Raw genomic sequence first — 16040 nt, 5'->3', positions numbered from 1 at the left:
TAAAATGAAAAACCCATCATACTCAAAAAGAAATTCAAAAACTGTGATTGCACAAGAATCGTAGTTATGTAACAGCAGGCCTTCTCTTAAAGGGACACAAACACTTGAAAAACAAAAAATGAGATTATGGTGTCCTGATCCGTAATTTCATGCGGCGAACTCGAAAATCAAGTCGAAAATTTGCATAAACCAACGCAAAAAATTTGCCGAAAACAAGCAGCAGGCACCGCGGCTCCCATCGTGAGTCTCGTCGCTGCTGTGAATGGTTGAAGCTCCATGACATCACTGTCAGGACAGTGAGGACAGCTGACTGTGCTCACCGGCAGTCAATGCCGTGTTTCTGTGTTGAGGCGCTGCACCATGCTCCCTACCGAGCTGCAGAAATTAGGCGCCTTTTCTTCTTCTAACCACTACCACCACCACCACCACCATCTGTTGATGGTGGTGGTGTAAGTTGCTGTAAGTATAGCGAACCGTGAAAGACGGACAGAGTTCACTGTACGTCTGCACATGTTCGAGCCGGTCGCCATTTTAAGGGCAACGAATGAAGCGACCCAGGAAAGCGAGTCTTAACCAGCCACCTTCACCTGCGTCGGAAACATACACTGGCATGCATAAGATGCCTGCCAGTGCTTATTTCACTCTAGTAAACTGTTACAAACGATATGCTTATCAGTTCATATCAAATTCGATAAGAAACAGCAGCGGCACTCGCTTTTAGCCTATTGGCATGGTCTGCGCTACGCGCGGGCAGCGTGCAGAAACATCAGCTATTCGTGCATTTCACAGCTCAGAGTGCAGCATTGTTAATGCAGTCAGTATCATACTGCGCAGCGGGCAAGATGCACACGGTGACTCAGTATGTCACCCCGAGAAAAAAAAAAAAGAGCGAGACGAGTGCCGCTCTTCTCTCAGAACTGCGCTGAAAATTGCGCAAAAATAGTTTGCCTCATATATTGCAATTCTGTATTTTTTATAATACTGTCGCTTTTTCTAAATTCTGCCCAGGACTGATGTCTTAAAATGCAGATGGTGTATTAGCTGTGCTAGAAGCATGCGACTGTCATGCAGAATAGCTGATTTCGATTATGCGTACTGATATCTTTGTACGCGTGTTTTCACTATAGGTGCTCATGCATGCATTGCATGCAAAACGGGAAAGAGGAGGAGTGCTGCTGCTGCCTCGAAATTCGGCAGATTCGCGACCGCCACAGCGCGCTTCATCTCGTAGGTTTGAAGTATTTTCTTTTAACTGCAGCGGCTCATTTTGCAGCCATCTTCTGATCCCGAGAAAACTTGTGAAAGGCGACCTAATCACGACCGTAAGTGCTGCAGCAGCTTAATGTCGCGCAGCGACTCAGCATAGCGAATCCCCTCAACCTTGTAAAAACACAATTAGTGAATGTCGGATAGCGAAAATCTCTAATCAGAAGAAGGGAACAGTGCAATGGCAAAAAAGCTCTACGAACTGGCGGAACTGCTGCTATGCCAGGCCGCAGATCGCAACAGAAACAAGGCACAACCGCGAAGTAAACAAGCTGAGCTGACCGAGCGACGCAGGCGGCCCAGTGCATAGTTGCCCACCGGGCAGTGGCTCGATCCTCAAAGTGACGTCATGGCCCAACGTGTCTATCTCTCCCCTGCTCCTCCACTGCGCGCGCCCGTGCCAGAGGGCATTCTATTAGTCGAAGTTTGCTCGCTCATAGCACTGTTCATTTTATCGAACCTCGCAAAAAAAAAACCTCTGTAGACATGTTGTGAGAGGTCACGAATATCGAATTCGCAATAAAATCGTGAATTCAAGTCCTCTTCCAGAAAAGCCTGACACGATAGCATCAATGGTACTGCAAGTTTTTGACAGACAACAAAAGCTTGCTGCACCGCCGTTCATGGCTACGTCCGGCAGAACCACCTTTAAGAGTGCAGCACAGGAGCCAAGAAACCTCGCCGCATCGACTATCTTTGTGCCATACGCGGATGCGTATGGCACAAAGTGATAATAATCTAATGGTACTGATGATGCCTCTCCACGCGAGCAATGATGCGTTATTAATATGGCCCACGCTGGCCTGTTCCATTTTCTGTAATATCACAGGTCATCACCATCGAACCCAGAACTTCTGATAATACATCGACTTGAGATTTCCGCCCGCGCCGCATGACCTCATATGCTTTTGCAAAACGTTGATTCAACAGGCCACCAAACTGACTGGTCAAGTGTGCGTGTTCTGGCCAAAGGAAAGCTTGCAGCATGCCTGCACCTGGAATAGCAGCACATGCAGACAACTGCACATATGCTGAACAGGAGTAATGGGACTCTTCCACCAATGTACTTCAGGTCCTTATGTCACGCACTTAGGCATACTTCATTTCATTTTTTTTCATTTGCAGTTAATTATATTAAGAAAAGTTACAAGATCAACAAATATACAGGCCAGGGTCCCAAAATGAAAAAAAAAAAAAACTATAGTGGGATGCTGCGCCTTTCTGATGGCTATTTTTGTGAACAAATCTCCCGTAGTGGGTGCCATAATGTCAAGTAAACTTTGTATTCTGTTGGTAGGAGCTTCGTTTCGAGTCTTTATTAAGAAACAACAGTTGCGCACCGTTTTTTTTTTTTCACATCTTTTACTACAGGAACAGCCAAAGAAGGGGCTTTTTCAGCTTTGATGAATGGTAATGCTCCTTTTTGTGACAGTCACACAGACTGCCAATAATTTCCATGAGCAGGCCAAATTCTTCAAAAATTCCCCCAACTTTTCCAGAAGGGTCCGAATTCCCAAGCTTTTCCAGGTTTTCCAGGTTGGTAGACACCAAGGTCTTGTGCTGCGCCGCGAATTCGCAGCCCGAGACCACAGTCTACGCTATTAGCCAATTAGCTCTGGCAACAACACGACGGCACTTTTAATGCAATGCAATGAATTGCAATGCAATGCAATTGAATTAATGCAATGCAATGCAAGTAAGGCTAGCAACCGACTCTTTTGGATTCGATATCTCGGAACTCCTACAAAACGCTGGTGTAAGCAAATACAGCTTCTCCAAGGAGAAGCGCTCTTTTGATACAGTCTCCTCGAGCTGAAAGCATACGGATGCTTGCCAAGATTGCATGAGTGCCAACGATCGCGACCGTGTCCTTGAAATCAAAGGTCACTGTTGGAACTCCAGTAAATCCCTTCCCCACGTTTTTTCATGCTCGTTCAAGGAGGGTGGTTTCCTTTCCGTTGGAGCATTCGGTGGCAGTTCAAACACACAGGGAGATGTTATAGTGCGCCCTCCGGGCGACAGAAATCGGCCGGCTCATTTGATCTCTCCTTGAGCAGCGCTCGCGCTTTTGCCCACTCATCCAAGTTGCTGCGCGAGGACATGTTATCAATTTGAACTTGTTACGGAAAATGGAAGAGACTGCAGAAATCCTCCGAGTGTCCATATTATTTCTACCACAATAATATCGAAGTTTTTTACAGCCAAATAACTGTTTTGTGTTAGTTCTGCCTTCAGTTGCCCTTTTGTTTATATTTGTTTGTTTATATTTGTTTATTTTGTTTATATTTTCGAATTTTTATACCGAACCTGTATATAAGAAAACTTTATTTGTAACAAATTTTTCCGTGAATTTGTCAATTTGGTTTTATCAACGTTTAACTGCAATGCACTTTCTCGGTTTTGGCCTGCACCGCCACATGCTTTTACACTGGAAATTCAAGGAGATTTATCAGCTGTTTGATATACCTAACAATTTAATATATCACAGTTCGATATATCCAGAATTGACTGTATTCACTTCGTGCTGAACAGATTTTTTTTTTTTTCCTACCGTGTCAGAAAACAAGAGAGGCAGCTTAATGTATTTCATAGACTAGGTGACATCAATAAACATTACTGCATATTTGAAATCAGCCTGAAAAACTAGACAAGTGTTCTTATCAGGTTTCAAACATCCAAAAAATGCCTCTACTTACCTAAAGTTCCATCTGACCCAGCCAGCTGTACATCTTCTTCTACTTCCACATTCTGTCAACGAAAAAAGTAAGTTGAAATAAACTTATGCACAACAAGCTTACTATACAGAAGATAATAGCTTTTTCTTACCTTAAGATGCACTACACCACCACAGTGATGGTCGTAGTGCTCGCGATTACTGAAGCTCATGCTGCAGGTATGGCACTTGGGATACTTCTCATCCCGCTTTTTCTACACAATGAAAAAAACAAAGGTACAAATTGAGCAACGATACCATTTTTTTTTTTTTATTGAAGTCTGGAGTTTTGTGCCAACCCTCAATATCACCCGTACCGATTTTGAGCACAAAAGGTTCTCCGACATGCACCAACATCCAAGTGTACATAGCTGTTACTGCATTGCAGGCCCATCAAGGTGTAGCCAGCCCTAGCCAGAAGCTAAACCAACACAGGTTTGCGGCAGAATGTGGGGCACCAAAAGGCATCTAACACCTCTGTCTCACAGGAGGTTTTCACGTCATTCAAATGAAATGACAATCGCATCTGATGACATTTTGTGCCTGCTACACAGCGATATATAATGTAATTAGAATCGAATGACTTAGAGGGGCCCTGAGAACACTCTTTCAATAGCCATGGAATGAATTCACTGGAAGAGCTTACTGCCTCACGAATTCATCGCCGCAAAAATTTTAAGAATCCGTCCAGTGCAAGTGGAGTTACAAAGATTTCTCGCATGCTGCAATTGAATTTCTCTCTTCTCTCATCCTGACGAAAGCGCTGGAAGCTAAGCAGGGTGAGATGCCAGGAGCAAAGAAAAACGTCACGCGGGCCTCGTGACCTTGTGCACCTTTTTTTTTTTTCTTCAAATTACATGGCTTTTTCAGTGTGATCGCAGGCGTGGACGAGCTGCGGCCTACCGCGGCGATCTCTGTAACGACCGAGCGCACCAAGTTCAAATCAACCAATGGCTGATAGATGAGCTTTTTAAGAGTGATTTCTGAGCGTCTTCTGTGATTTGTCAAGAGAAGAAAAAGCAATTTTCAGCTGACTTGGATAATTTATTGTGAATTCCACGCAGCGCGCTACAGTCTAACATATGGCTCGCGTGTTGTCGGGAGCCTCAACTACCTATCAGCAGCGTTTTCTGACCATGCTCAAACAGTGTTCAGGGTTCCTTTAAGCAATCAAATGAGTTGTAGAAACACATTTAGCATCACAGTCGAATCCAATACATACTCTATACCCCAGAGACTACTAGAAAGGTGGCATTCAGAATTCTCAATTTGGCCCACATTCATGGAAATACGTTGTTAATGCTGCTTTTTTTCAAAACATCTATCACTTTAGCAAGGACAGGAGTATGGAAGGCTGTCGTAAAATGTCCTTACTCTCCACCTCAGTGGCATCTGGGAGCTGACGCGGTCTATCATGATGTAAACAAGCAGACGCCACTGTGCATGTGTATGCGTGTATCTGCAGTGAAGGCATCAGCTGCTCAAGCAAGCTGTTCGCCCGCATGGACGCATGCGGGACTGTGTTCTAAAGGAAACGAATGCGAAATGCTCTGGGTTTTTAACCTAAAAATCGGAACATAGGCCGACCCCCCCCCCCCCCCCACCTTAAATTTGAATATCCGAAAAATAAATTTTAAAAAAAACTTAAAGTACCGTGACGCACCCTTACCCTGGTAAATACGCGACACAACCAGCTGCACTAAGGTGACATTCCTTTTTATTTGGACACTAATCTTATGTAGTTAAACGCCAGAAGGCCACAAACAGCTGCCACTCAGACTCGTCCAAACTTGAGTCCGACGACATCTGTTTTTCACTAGTAACGTCACACAGTGCATCGTCCTTCGTTCCATATAATGCGTTACTGATGCAGCATTTGCGGAAATACGAACATACGCCATCTTGGCGCAAAGCCCTTCCGCTTCATACATCGGCGCATTCAAGATGGCAATCCCTTGAATTGCACCCTCGAGCCCAGAGTCGCGTGCTATCTCGAGAGCTTCCACGCGAATGCACTCTGCTGTTTAGGGTAGCGACCTTCCCCGCAGCTCCCAAATGAATTCGGCGAAGATGCACTGCAGTCTGTCCACGAAATGAAGTTTTTTATTTTCGGTTGCTGCAAGATATGATACATTGCTTTTCGCTCCTCCAGTATCGGACGCTTTTCTCCTATGCACCAAATTTTTGTTGTGCTGCCAGATTGCCGTGTGCTGCGGCATACTCTAACTTTTTTCTTAAAGCCTATCGTAAATTGCCATCGAGTACCATACATTTGTGAAGGAAATCGAAAAAGGAAAACAGCCAACTGACAGCAGATAACGGAGGCAAAATGACATTGCTAGAACACTGTAGGCCTTGCCTAGCCTTTCCCAACCGCGCTGCTGCTGATGCTCACATGGCAATGGAGGCTTTTGACTTCCGCTGCCCTTTGTTGCGAGACTCCCACATTTTTTTTTCTGCCAATGACCAGTATTAAGATGAGAGGCCAACTTTTCATTGCATTTTTTTTTATTTCGACCTCTATTCTAGTTTTTACAGTAAGTGTGCACTCGCACTGCAAATTATACCACGTGAACATCAGTTCCTTCGCATTCTAAAACCTTAAATATATGTGTACGGTTCTATCTGTCTTGTTTTTTTGCAACCGTTCAATGTATACAGTGATGCTGCTGGCTTTGACTGCTTTGGAGCAGCTTTTGGAGCAGACAACAATGTGTTTTGGAGCAGCAAAATTGGCTTTCGGAGCAGATATTGCTAGAGTCAATTTTAGGGCACATACTGTGTTTTGAAGAAATCCGTAAAGAGGGGTTGTGTCGAGCCGACCGTCTGACAAGAGGACTTGTCTTCCTCAGAACAGAAAAGTTCTGTTCTAGCCTTGAGAAAGACAAGTCCGCTTGTCGAAACGTGAGCCGGACACAACCCTTCTTTTTGGATGTTTCTTCATCCCAAGCTTCTATCTACCCCTTCCTGTCGTTTGGAATATTCAGTGATGCCATCGTAGTCTTCTGATTTGGAGGAATTTTCGCAGCAGCAAAATTTTCATTTTGGAGCACTTTGGAGCAGCAAAATGTTTCTTTCAATTGGAGAACTTTGGAACAGCAAAATTTCCGATTTTAGAGCAATCTGGAGTAGCTAACTTAAAATCCTGGAGAAGAAGCAAGTTGCATTCACATTCAAGGACAAGAAAAGTTATTCTGAAGAGCTAGAAATATTTAGATTCATTGCAAATTTCACGAAGCAAGTCATCTTAAACACTCCCTATTTCAGTTGATGATGCAAGAAAAATGGCATCATGCTGTTTAGCATTCTGGAAAAGCTTGTTCAGTGATTATTTTCATAGCAAATAAACAGGATACAGGTTGAATAAAATTCTGCTTTATGAAATAACAACATAAATACACCTATGTAGTTATTAGCAGATATGGTAGACAAACACTGTGACGTACAACGCTACAGACTCAGACAGTCCCGACTACATTTCCCTAAGATGAGTTCAAGAATAAAAAACGGTTCTTTTTCTTCACAACCGATCACACGGCTGGGTGTAAAATGCCATTCAGCTAGTCTCAGAAAGCCAGCCTCCTCCAGCACTTATCTCTGTGCTGGAACTACACAATTGAACGAATTTCATTTTCCTTTTGCAGCACTATTCTTTATGTGACAAGGGCATTTAGTCTATACTCCGAAAAACCCCTACCGTGTCCTCTAGAAAGCAGTGCATAAAAAAAAACCTCACAGGGTATCTCATGCATACACTTAAGATAACTCGAAGGAAAGAACCATTTTGTTTTTAATGGAATAGCAATTATATGGACATTCTCAACTGGTTTTTGCCATTGCCAGAGGTGTAGCCAGAAATTTTTAAAAATTTGGGGGGGGTGTGTGCACCTTCATCTGAAGGGAGGGGGCGGCAGGCACAAAGGTAATTTCGTGCTATGTATGCCGTGGCGAAAAAAATTTCGGTGGTGGTGGGGGGCACGTTTTCGATGTGCCCCCTTTCCCCGGCTATGCCACTGGCCGTCATGTTTTGTGTAATGTACCAATCAATAACATCCCCCGGCGCACCGTGTTTTACATGCGTGTAAAAGCGTAAGAGAGAGGGCGACCAACGCGTCTAAAGCAGAGATAAAAGCCGACCTATCTCCTTTGCACGGAGGACAGATGCGTTAAGATCGCCCCACGTGCCAGAGGCCTCCTATCGATTGTTACTCAAGCAGAGAGGAACGCACCGCCCGTGTAATGGACAGGAAGGATTGAGCTATGAACACGAGGAGGGGGGGGAAGTGTTATGAACTTTCAACTTTAATGGTGTGCTCGCTGGCTGGTATACCCTTCTACTTTACGCTCTCAACGCGAACAGACTGTGTGAAAAGTGCTTCACTTTCTAGAGCGGCCAAATAAGCGTATGCACTGAGCCTTGACCGCAAGGCGGCTGCACCATCGTCGCGCCATATCGAAGGCCCAATCGTACATGCCGTTCGTGCTGTACAGGTAGAATCAAACTGGTCTAGAGCAGCGGAGCGCATGCCTGTCGACACTGCTATTGGCCACAGCTTCTATCTCACGTTGGCTACAAGTTTTCGTTGATGCTTAAATTACAGCACAAGGGCCTAACACGCAGTACAACCATGTTTGGTAGCATTACGGCGTCTCTCTTTACATATTTGTGAAGAAAATGCCAGCTGGAGTGGCCGGCTGGGCGCTCTAGACAAGTCCATACCTGCTAACCTGGCAACAGAAAAATTCGTAAAACATCCAAGCGGGGAAAGGGAGGGGGCGGGGGGGGGGGGGGGCGTACTGGCTTTTTTTTTTTTTTAGGGGCGAAGCTCCTTAGGGCGTGGGCTGTGCGTCCCCTGTATGTAGCAACCTCTAGTTTAGTTCTTGCAGTGTTCACTAGATGGCGGTACCGTCTCCTGTATGTAGCCACCTCTCGTTTAGTTCTTGTAGTGTTTACTAGATGGTGGTACTTGTAGCTGATGATGAAAAGATGCAAGATGTTATAAACTAGAAAGCGGTACTTGTAGTTGATGAAAGACGCGAGATCTTATAAAATAGGAATGATGTCACATATGGCGCGTGTCATTGGTTGAAGGCAATCGTTCGATTTAGTGCGGCGACGTACGCTAGGGGGAGCGATGTAATAAAATCGAGTGGGCAAAATGTACAGAGGATTCATGGTTTACCAGGTTTACCTCCGGAGCTTCGCCCACTCATCATCATTCACTTCGTGGATATGGCGGCACTTTTTTTCAGTTGTAGCTGTGATGGATTTGCATTTAGCGACAAGCATAATCATGTTTTGCCGCCATAAGTCAAATCTACGCACTGAATTATTTTCTCCCATTTTTGGCACCAAAAGGAAAAAACATCGGGAAAAGCAAGAGGGGGCGTGGGGTCCCCAAACCCAACCGCAAACATCGGCGTTGCGGTCTGATAATGACTTGGAGTGGGCAAACACACGAGGAGGGTAGGGTTTCCCACTATGGTCGGTCTCAAAAGGAGAGCAAGAATGCTCCCGTAATTTTGCGTCATCAAAACAAGCGAAAAAATCGATTCCCGTCAAACAACTCGTGTATGTCTTCACACATGAACGGAAGGGATGACACAACTGGCTGCCGCGAAAACACGGGTCAAAGCTTTGGCTTTCCTCGCAAATAGATTCTTTGCACAGGAACGCCAAATCGCTTCTAACCATTTTTTATGTCTTCAGCACCTTTAATCTACCGCTGCAACCGCCACGTGCCCTCGGAGCTTGTAGATCGCTATCATATCGCTGCTATCGCAATTTTGTGCGCGACGGTTGCGGCAAACGGTATTGCTGTTTTTAATCCACGTGCCTTCAAAACTAAGTCGTTTTATGCTATCTGTGATCGCAACTACCGTGGATTCGGCCCCAGAGTTTGCTTCGACTGATTAAGCGTTGGCCGCGCACACACTTTCGGAGTTCTGTCACTAACGTCATAGCCATACATGATCGTGTCGAACAACCGCGGTTTCGCCCACAGCGGTTGTGACAACGATAACCACGCGCACTGTAGAAGACAGTGTGTGCACTGATCGCACGCGCACTACCGAAGCTTTGAGCACGCTGCTCTCGATCGGCCTTTGTTCGATGGTTTTGATACTGAAGTTCATATGATGATTTGTGGTGTTTAACGTCCCAAAACCACGCTATGATTATGAGAGACGCCGTAGTGGAGGGCTCCGGAAATTTTGACCACCTGGGGTTCTTTAACGTGCACCCAAATCTGAGCACACGGGCCTACAACATTTCCGCCTCCATCGGAAATGCAGCCGCCGCAGCCGGGTTTCGATCCCGCGACCTGCGGGTCAGCAGCCGAGTACCTTAGCCACTAGACCACCGCGGCGGGGCAACTGAAGTTCATATCACACGCGGCAATTAGGAAAAGTGTGCGGAACATTCGAATTTTGACCCAATGGACATAATAATTTCGCTGGGGAATTTTGCAAATTCATATCTGCCGGGATTTTCGCCTCACTCTACAATTAGATGAATGCCTCTCGAGTTCGTTTATTAAAAAATGCAGTAAATTCGCAAAAAGCAGAGAATGGACTGACCTGCATTTTTGTGAATGCGGCCAGATCTTGCACACAAGTTTTGATTTCCGGGCAATTTTCATGGCAACAGTACAAACAGTAGAAATGGTCGAAGTACGGGAGTCTCCCTAACAATGCGGGAGTCTTGCCCCGCCACGGTGGTCTAGAGGCTAAGGTACTCGGCTGCTGACCCGCAGGTCGCGGGTTCAAATCCCGGCTGTGGCGGCTGCATTTCCGATTGAGGCGGAAATGTTGTAGGCCCGTGTACTCAGATTTGGGTGCACGTTAAAGAACCCCAGGGGGTCAAAATTTCCGGAGCCCTCCACTACGCGTCTCTCATAATCAAATGGTGGTTTTGGGACGTTAAACCCCGCATATCAATCAATCAATGCGAGAGTCTTGGCAGGTGTGCAAGTCTGATTCCATCTGTACGTGCATTGGCGTGCAAGAGATCATTCAAGGGTCTCTAGGATGATCACCCAAGTCGCGGATATCGAACACCATGCAGCAGCAAGTCTTTTGCGAGTGCGCGGACCTTAGAAATGGCAACCCCGCCACTAGCGCTTCTTATTGATGACGTCAAGCCTTATTATTTGGTACAATACAATTTGCTGGTATCATGTTCATTGCTAAGAGCGTAAGTGAAACTAACAAATTGTATCTTTTAGATCCGATATTGCAGATATCGTGTAACTCATAAGAACGCTGGCTAAAGGAACAATGATCACCCTAGTTGCCGAAGCTTTCGCGCTGACAGTTATTTAAACGCGAAGCAAATGTTAGTAGCCTAGAAAGTTCATGAGCAGTCTCATTATGCCTCAAGATAGCGACGCAGCAGCTCCCCCTTACCCCCCCTCCCTTTCCTTCAAGACGAAGCAATAAATGGGATACCGTGATGTTCATTTTTTTTTTTTTAACCGTCAGATATTGATCCTGGAAAGTGAAAGGCGGACGTGTAACAAGGCGTAGCCGCTTCACAGGCCTTCCAATGCTAGAGCCGCCAGCGATAGCCTCACTATAGCTACGCATAATAAAACTGAATTGGGACTACTCCGACCAGGAGGTATGCTTTTATAAATGAAATGATAGATGATATTTAAAAAGAAAGCACGCAAGAGTTTCATATTTGGACCCTAGCAACCTCGAGTTCGAAAAGGCAAGGTCTTCTAGGGTCTTTTGCCGCCACAGCGATTATAAATGCAGATGTGCTGGTGGAAGGAAATACAAAACAGCTTTTTTGTATGATGATCCATGAATGAAGTATTACGTGTTCTTTTGCAGACGGGAAGCACAGAAAATTAGATCACGATGTTCCGACACGAACATGACAGACATTCTGGCGGCACGCGTGCAGTTCTAGTGAAAATGGCTTAATTACATGCCGCACGACTCTTTAAACGAACTATGAGCAGCGTTTCTGGAACGAACGACGTTGGCCGATAAATCGCCACCACAGTTTCACGGTACCAATGGGACTAGACGCCAAGAGCTCCTGTGAAGAGCATGTTTTGCCGTTAAGCGGACTTGTACAACAGAGTTGCGTTGGCACCAAACATAGAATCGTGGATTTTAAGACACACGCGCGACCACTGTTTATTCAGCGTAATAAAATAGGTACGCGATTGTGACTTTGGTAGCCACGAGAACAAGGTGCACATGTATTGACGCGCCGGCATGATAGACGCTACGCTCTCAAATCCGACACGACTTTGGCACAGTTTGGCGCTCCGTTGATATTGTCAGAATGTCGCAGTAAATTTGATTTGGCGCACTTTACGCGCAGGAGTGGGATCACTGAATACTGTGTTCATGACACATAATGATAAAATCACAATGTGATGCACATTATTCAAGCATAATAGAGTAAAAAAGAGAAAATTATATCACCAATAGATAACCTGACCATACTTAACAGACAAAGCCAATGATAAAATTTAAAACCATAGCACTTATAATATATCGTGACTGAAGATCAGCTGACTGCTGGTTTTTTAGACGCCAGATTTTTCAGACATGCTTGCAAATTCAGATGATTTCGTGGCAGCATCACCAGCCCTATAGACATTATGTATAAGAACATCTGAAATTTTTCAAGCTCAAACTCTTCGGCCTCTGATTTTTGGGGGGGGCTTTTAGCCAACATTCCAGGTATGAAATGGCATTACTTAAAGTCCCTACCTTTGCTATGTCTATGACCTCGTAGGCTTAAAAGGACACTAAAGTCAACTATTAAGTAAAAGCTGAATGTTGAAATGGCGGTCCAGAAACCTCGTAGTGTAACTTTTGTGCCAAGGAAGGGCCTATTTTGAAATAAAATCACGTTCTAGTGGTCCGCATCAGGTAAGCGCACTTCAAATTAGCCGCCTCAAGAAGCAAACCGACCGGACCGGCTCATGTCACTATTGCCATGCACAATCTTGCCTGGCTTTACAACACTAGTAGCAGCAGACCGAAAGCAGTGGAAGCCACAGCAGCGACACGTTCTAGTGTCTAGAAGCCATTAAAAACACCGTTGTGTAGTTCTTTTTTTGTTATACACCACCCCTTATGTAATACCCGTGCCACACGGGCATAGAAAATGTCATTTGGTGGCGAAGGCCTTCAGTTCCCGAATGACATTCGTTTCGCCGGCGCTGCTACACGTCCAAAGCGAATGACATTTGACTTGATGTCGATCACAGCACCTTCCAAGTGAGCATTGAGTGAATAGCAATAAAAAAATTAAGAAGCATTTACAAGCTTCACACACATCAGATAATCATCAAATGTAGGAATAAGCGTATTACGCTGTCCTAAGTTTTAGTTTCTTGCTTTGTTTTACAACGTTGCAGCCGACCGTAGCAACCTAAGCCAACACTAGTCAGATCCACAGCGTAATTAGACACTAAAATTGACAAGCGTTTCATTATCAATACTTTATTTTCTTCGTATAACGTTCAAAGCATCTTTTTAAGACTTTAGTGCAAATAAAAGACGGGAAATTTCATTTTTAGCTCAATATGATTTGTTTTTTATACTTTCAGGTAAATCGCACTTCGCGAGCTGTGTCGTCGAGAGTAGGCATTTCTCAGTCAACTGAGTTCTGGCGAAGGCAGTTGGTGGCGAATGGCACTTGAATGGCATTCGGATGAATGCCATTTTGTTCCCCCGTGTGGCACCGCGCGAATGGCAATAAATCTGAAGGCATTCGGGGGTAAATGCCATTTTTTCTGCACGTGTGGCACGGGTATAATACCCCTACAGGGGGTTTTTAAGAAAATAAAAGTTAAGTGAAATGGCCATTGATCAATTTTCCGCCATTGGCTAAGAGTTTGCAGACTCTTTTGTTTTAACTGTGCCCCGCTAGATGGCACCACCTGTCCCGTAAAACCACGCGAAAATTGAATTTTTGAACCACTCGCGCGATTCCCCATAGTAACGTCCGGCGGTTCTTTTTTCCATGAATCAAACAAACAAGGAGCACGTTATTGCGTCTCTTGATGCACGGAAGGTTCTTTATTTAGTGCCGTTAGATCAATTACTAGTGATTAATTGTGGACAGTTCGTCTGATGTCATTGAGATCATTCTGAAAATGTCCTACTGCGGCGCTTGTGTTCTTGTGCCTTTCACTTAATTTCTCGGTAAGTAGGGCACTGTTGTTGATAATATTGTCGTTTTAGATGTCATACATTGAGCTTTTACTCTGACGTACGTAAATTGTTATTTGAAGCGATTAGACCTGGAATCCCTCCCTTCTGCGGTAACAGCAGTCTGGTTATTTGCTCCTGTGCTGCCCTTTCTTGCCACGACGAAACAAAAGTGACCCAGGAGAGAGTTTACTGGGCGGTGGACACTTGACTCACAATGCTAAACAATAAAACGAAAGAACGTAATATGTTGATCATGTGACTAAATGCATGCCTACATTCAACGGTTGGTGCCTTTGTGCTATCCTAATTTTTTTTCTGTTTTGCTTCTTGGCATAGATAAAAGTCACTAACGTCCTTCTTTTAAATTATTCCAATTTTTGTAGAAATTTATTGTGCCTATATTTCCGATATTGAAGGGCTAAAACAGTGTTTTACCTGCCTGTATTTGGCACCTAAAACACTGCTTTAGAGCCTAAAAATCCGGCCTCTAGTGATGTCAAATGGATAACCACTGGAAATGCTCGGAGGCAAGATAACGGTAATGCGGCAAACACGATAAGCATCTTCAGCTAATTGCTTGTTAGTGCACGTGGCACAGTCGTCTGCGTACTGCAAGCTTTTAATCACTCACGCCTCCCGCCGTCCACACAGCCTTTCTGTGCGAATCGGCTAAGTGCGCCGCACAGACGCAGTCCTTCACGAACGAAAGCAGCTAGCCATCGCCGTGCCCGTGTGCAATCAGGAACGGAGTTGACATCAAAGAACATAATTTCATGACAAACACGTGTGTACGAAAACACCCCGGTAGGGACAGAATCAACTGCATTCACGATGTGCTGCACACAACTGATTCCGCACGAGACCAGAGATGCCGCTGGACATTTTTGTACAGTGGCATCTTCTAAGTGCACACACGCATCACAGAGGTTTGGACCAGTATTCCTTATACGGCCATGCCCTTTATGTTCTGCATCATCGTTTCTATACGCTCCATGCGATAGATCTGCAACTTATTCCGCAATTTGCTAGTATCTGCGGCGCTCAACATGCGACGCATATTTTATAGATCTGCAACTTATTCCGCAATTTGCTAGTATCTACGGCGCTCATCATGCGACGCATATTTGCAAATGAACGTCGGCAGGCCCTCAATGTAATTACGACAGCCTGGGCATGCAGAGAAATGCCTGATAAGTGTACTCTAGGAGTCATTGATGATATTTCAGACAGGGCTGCGGTGATTTGATTACTTGAGTAGAATAAAAGGGCATGAATCTCTTTTCAAACGAATTCAAGGTCTCAAAAAACTCCAAAAAATCGGCATTAACTGCGTCCCAACAGTGACATTTGGCCCGGTTTGTCTCGACTTGGCTGTGGTTGGGTCTTATGTAGATGCGCAGCAATGTTATTTTGAACAGGAGAACCTCAAGTATTTTCGTTTCTGAGATTAGCAGCATGCCCTTTGGCACAGGTTCGGTGCAGACTCGCCACATTTTGAGAAAATTTAGCACTGTACAGCAGTCAGGACAATTTGGCGCAGCAATAGCATCACTGGACTTATATGTCGAATGGGTGCATCTAAATTTAAATGTGTGCAAGAGGGAAAGAAACACAGAGACCGTGCTGATAAGATTGAAACATGTAGGAAAGCCCAGGAAACTAAAAACAGAATGGTTTGCAGCTAAATTAAAACGTACGCACGAAGGAAAGAAACCTCCTTACACTTTTCCTTTCATAAATAGCCTTACCACAATAAGTCAAAAACGACACAGGTCTTCGAACGATCAAAAATGGCCAAAAAATGGATTTTTCACAAATCTTATTTTTGGGCCATTTGTACCTCTGAGCATTTACTCTCAAATTACATGGTTTG

At 44.7% G+C, this 16040-nt stretch overlaps 1 protein-coding gene across 2 annotated transcripts in view; it reads right to left on the bottom strand.

The window, feature by feature from the left end:
- LOC119161035 (uncharacterized) overlaps nt 1-16040 on the bottom strand; it is a 119215-nt gene that overhangs the window by 57426 nt on the left and 45749 nt on the right. For both annotated transcript variants that reach the window (XM_075880056.1, XM_037413356.2), the window contains exons 7-8: nt 4093-4194; nt 3963-4014 (exon numbers count right to left, since the gene is read on the bottom strand). In XM_075880056.1, the coding sequence (XP_075736171.1) occupies nt 3963-4014; nt 4093-4194 (154 nt within the window). The remainder of the gene's footprint in view (nt 1-3962; nt 4015-4092; nt 4195-16040) is intronic.

The sequence above is a fragment of the Rhipicephalus microplus genome, chromosome X (assembly GCF_043290135.1).
Source record: "Rhipicephalus microplus isolate Deutch F79 chromosome X, USDA_Rmic, whole genome shotgun sequence".
Lineage (NCBI taxonomy): Eukaryota > Metazoa > Arthropoda > Arachnida > Ixodida > Ixodidae > Rhipicephalus > Rhipicephalus microplus.
The sequence above is the reverse complement of the archived record's forward strand: the minus strand, read 5'-3'. Positions and strand labels throughout refer to the sequence as shown.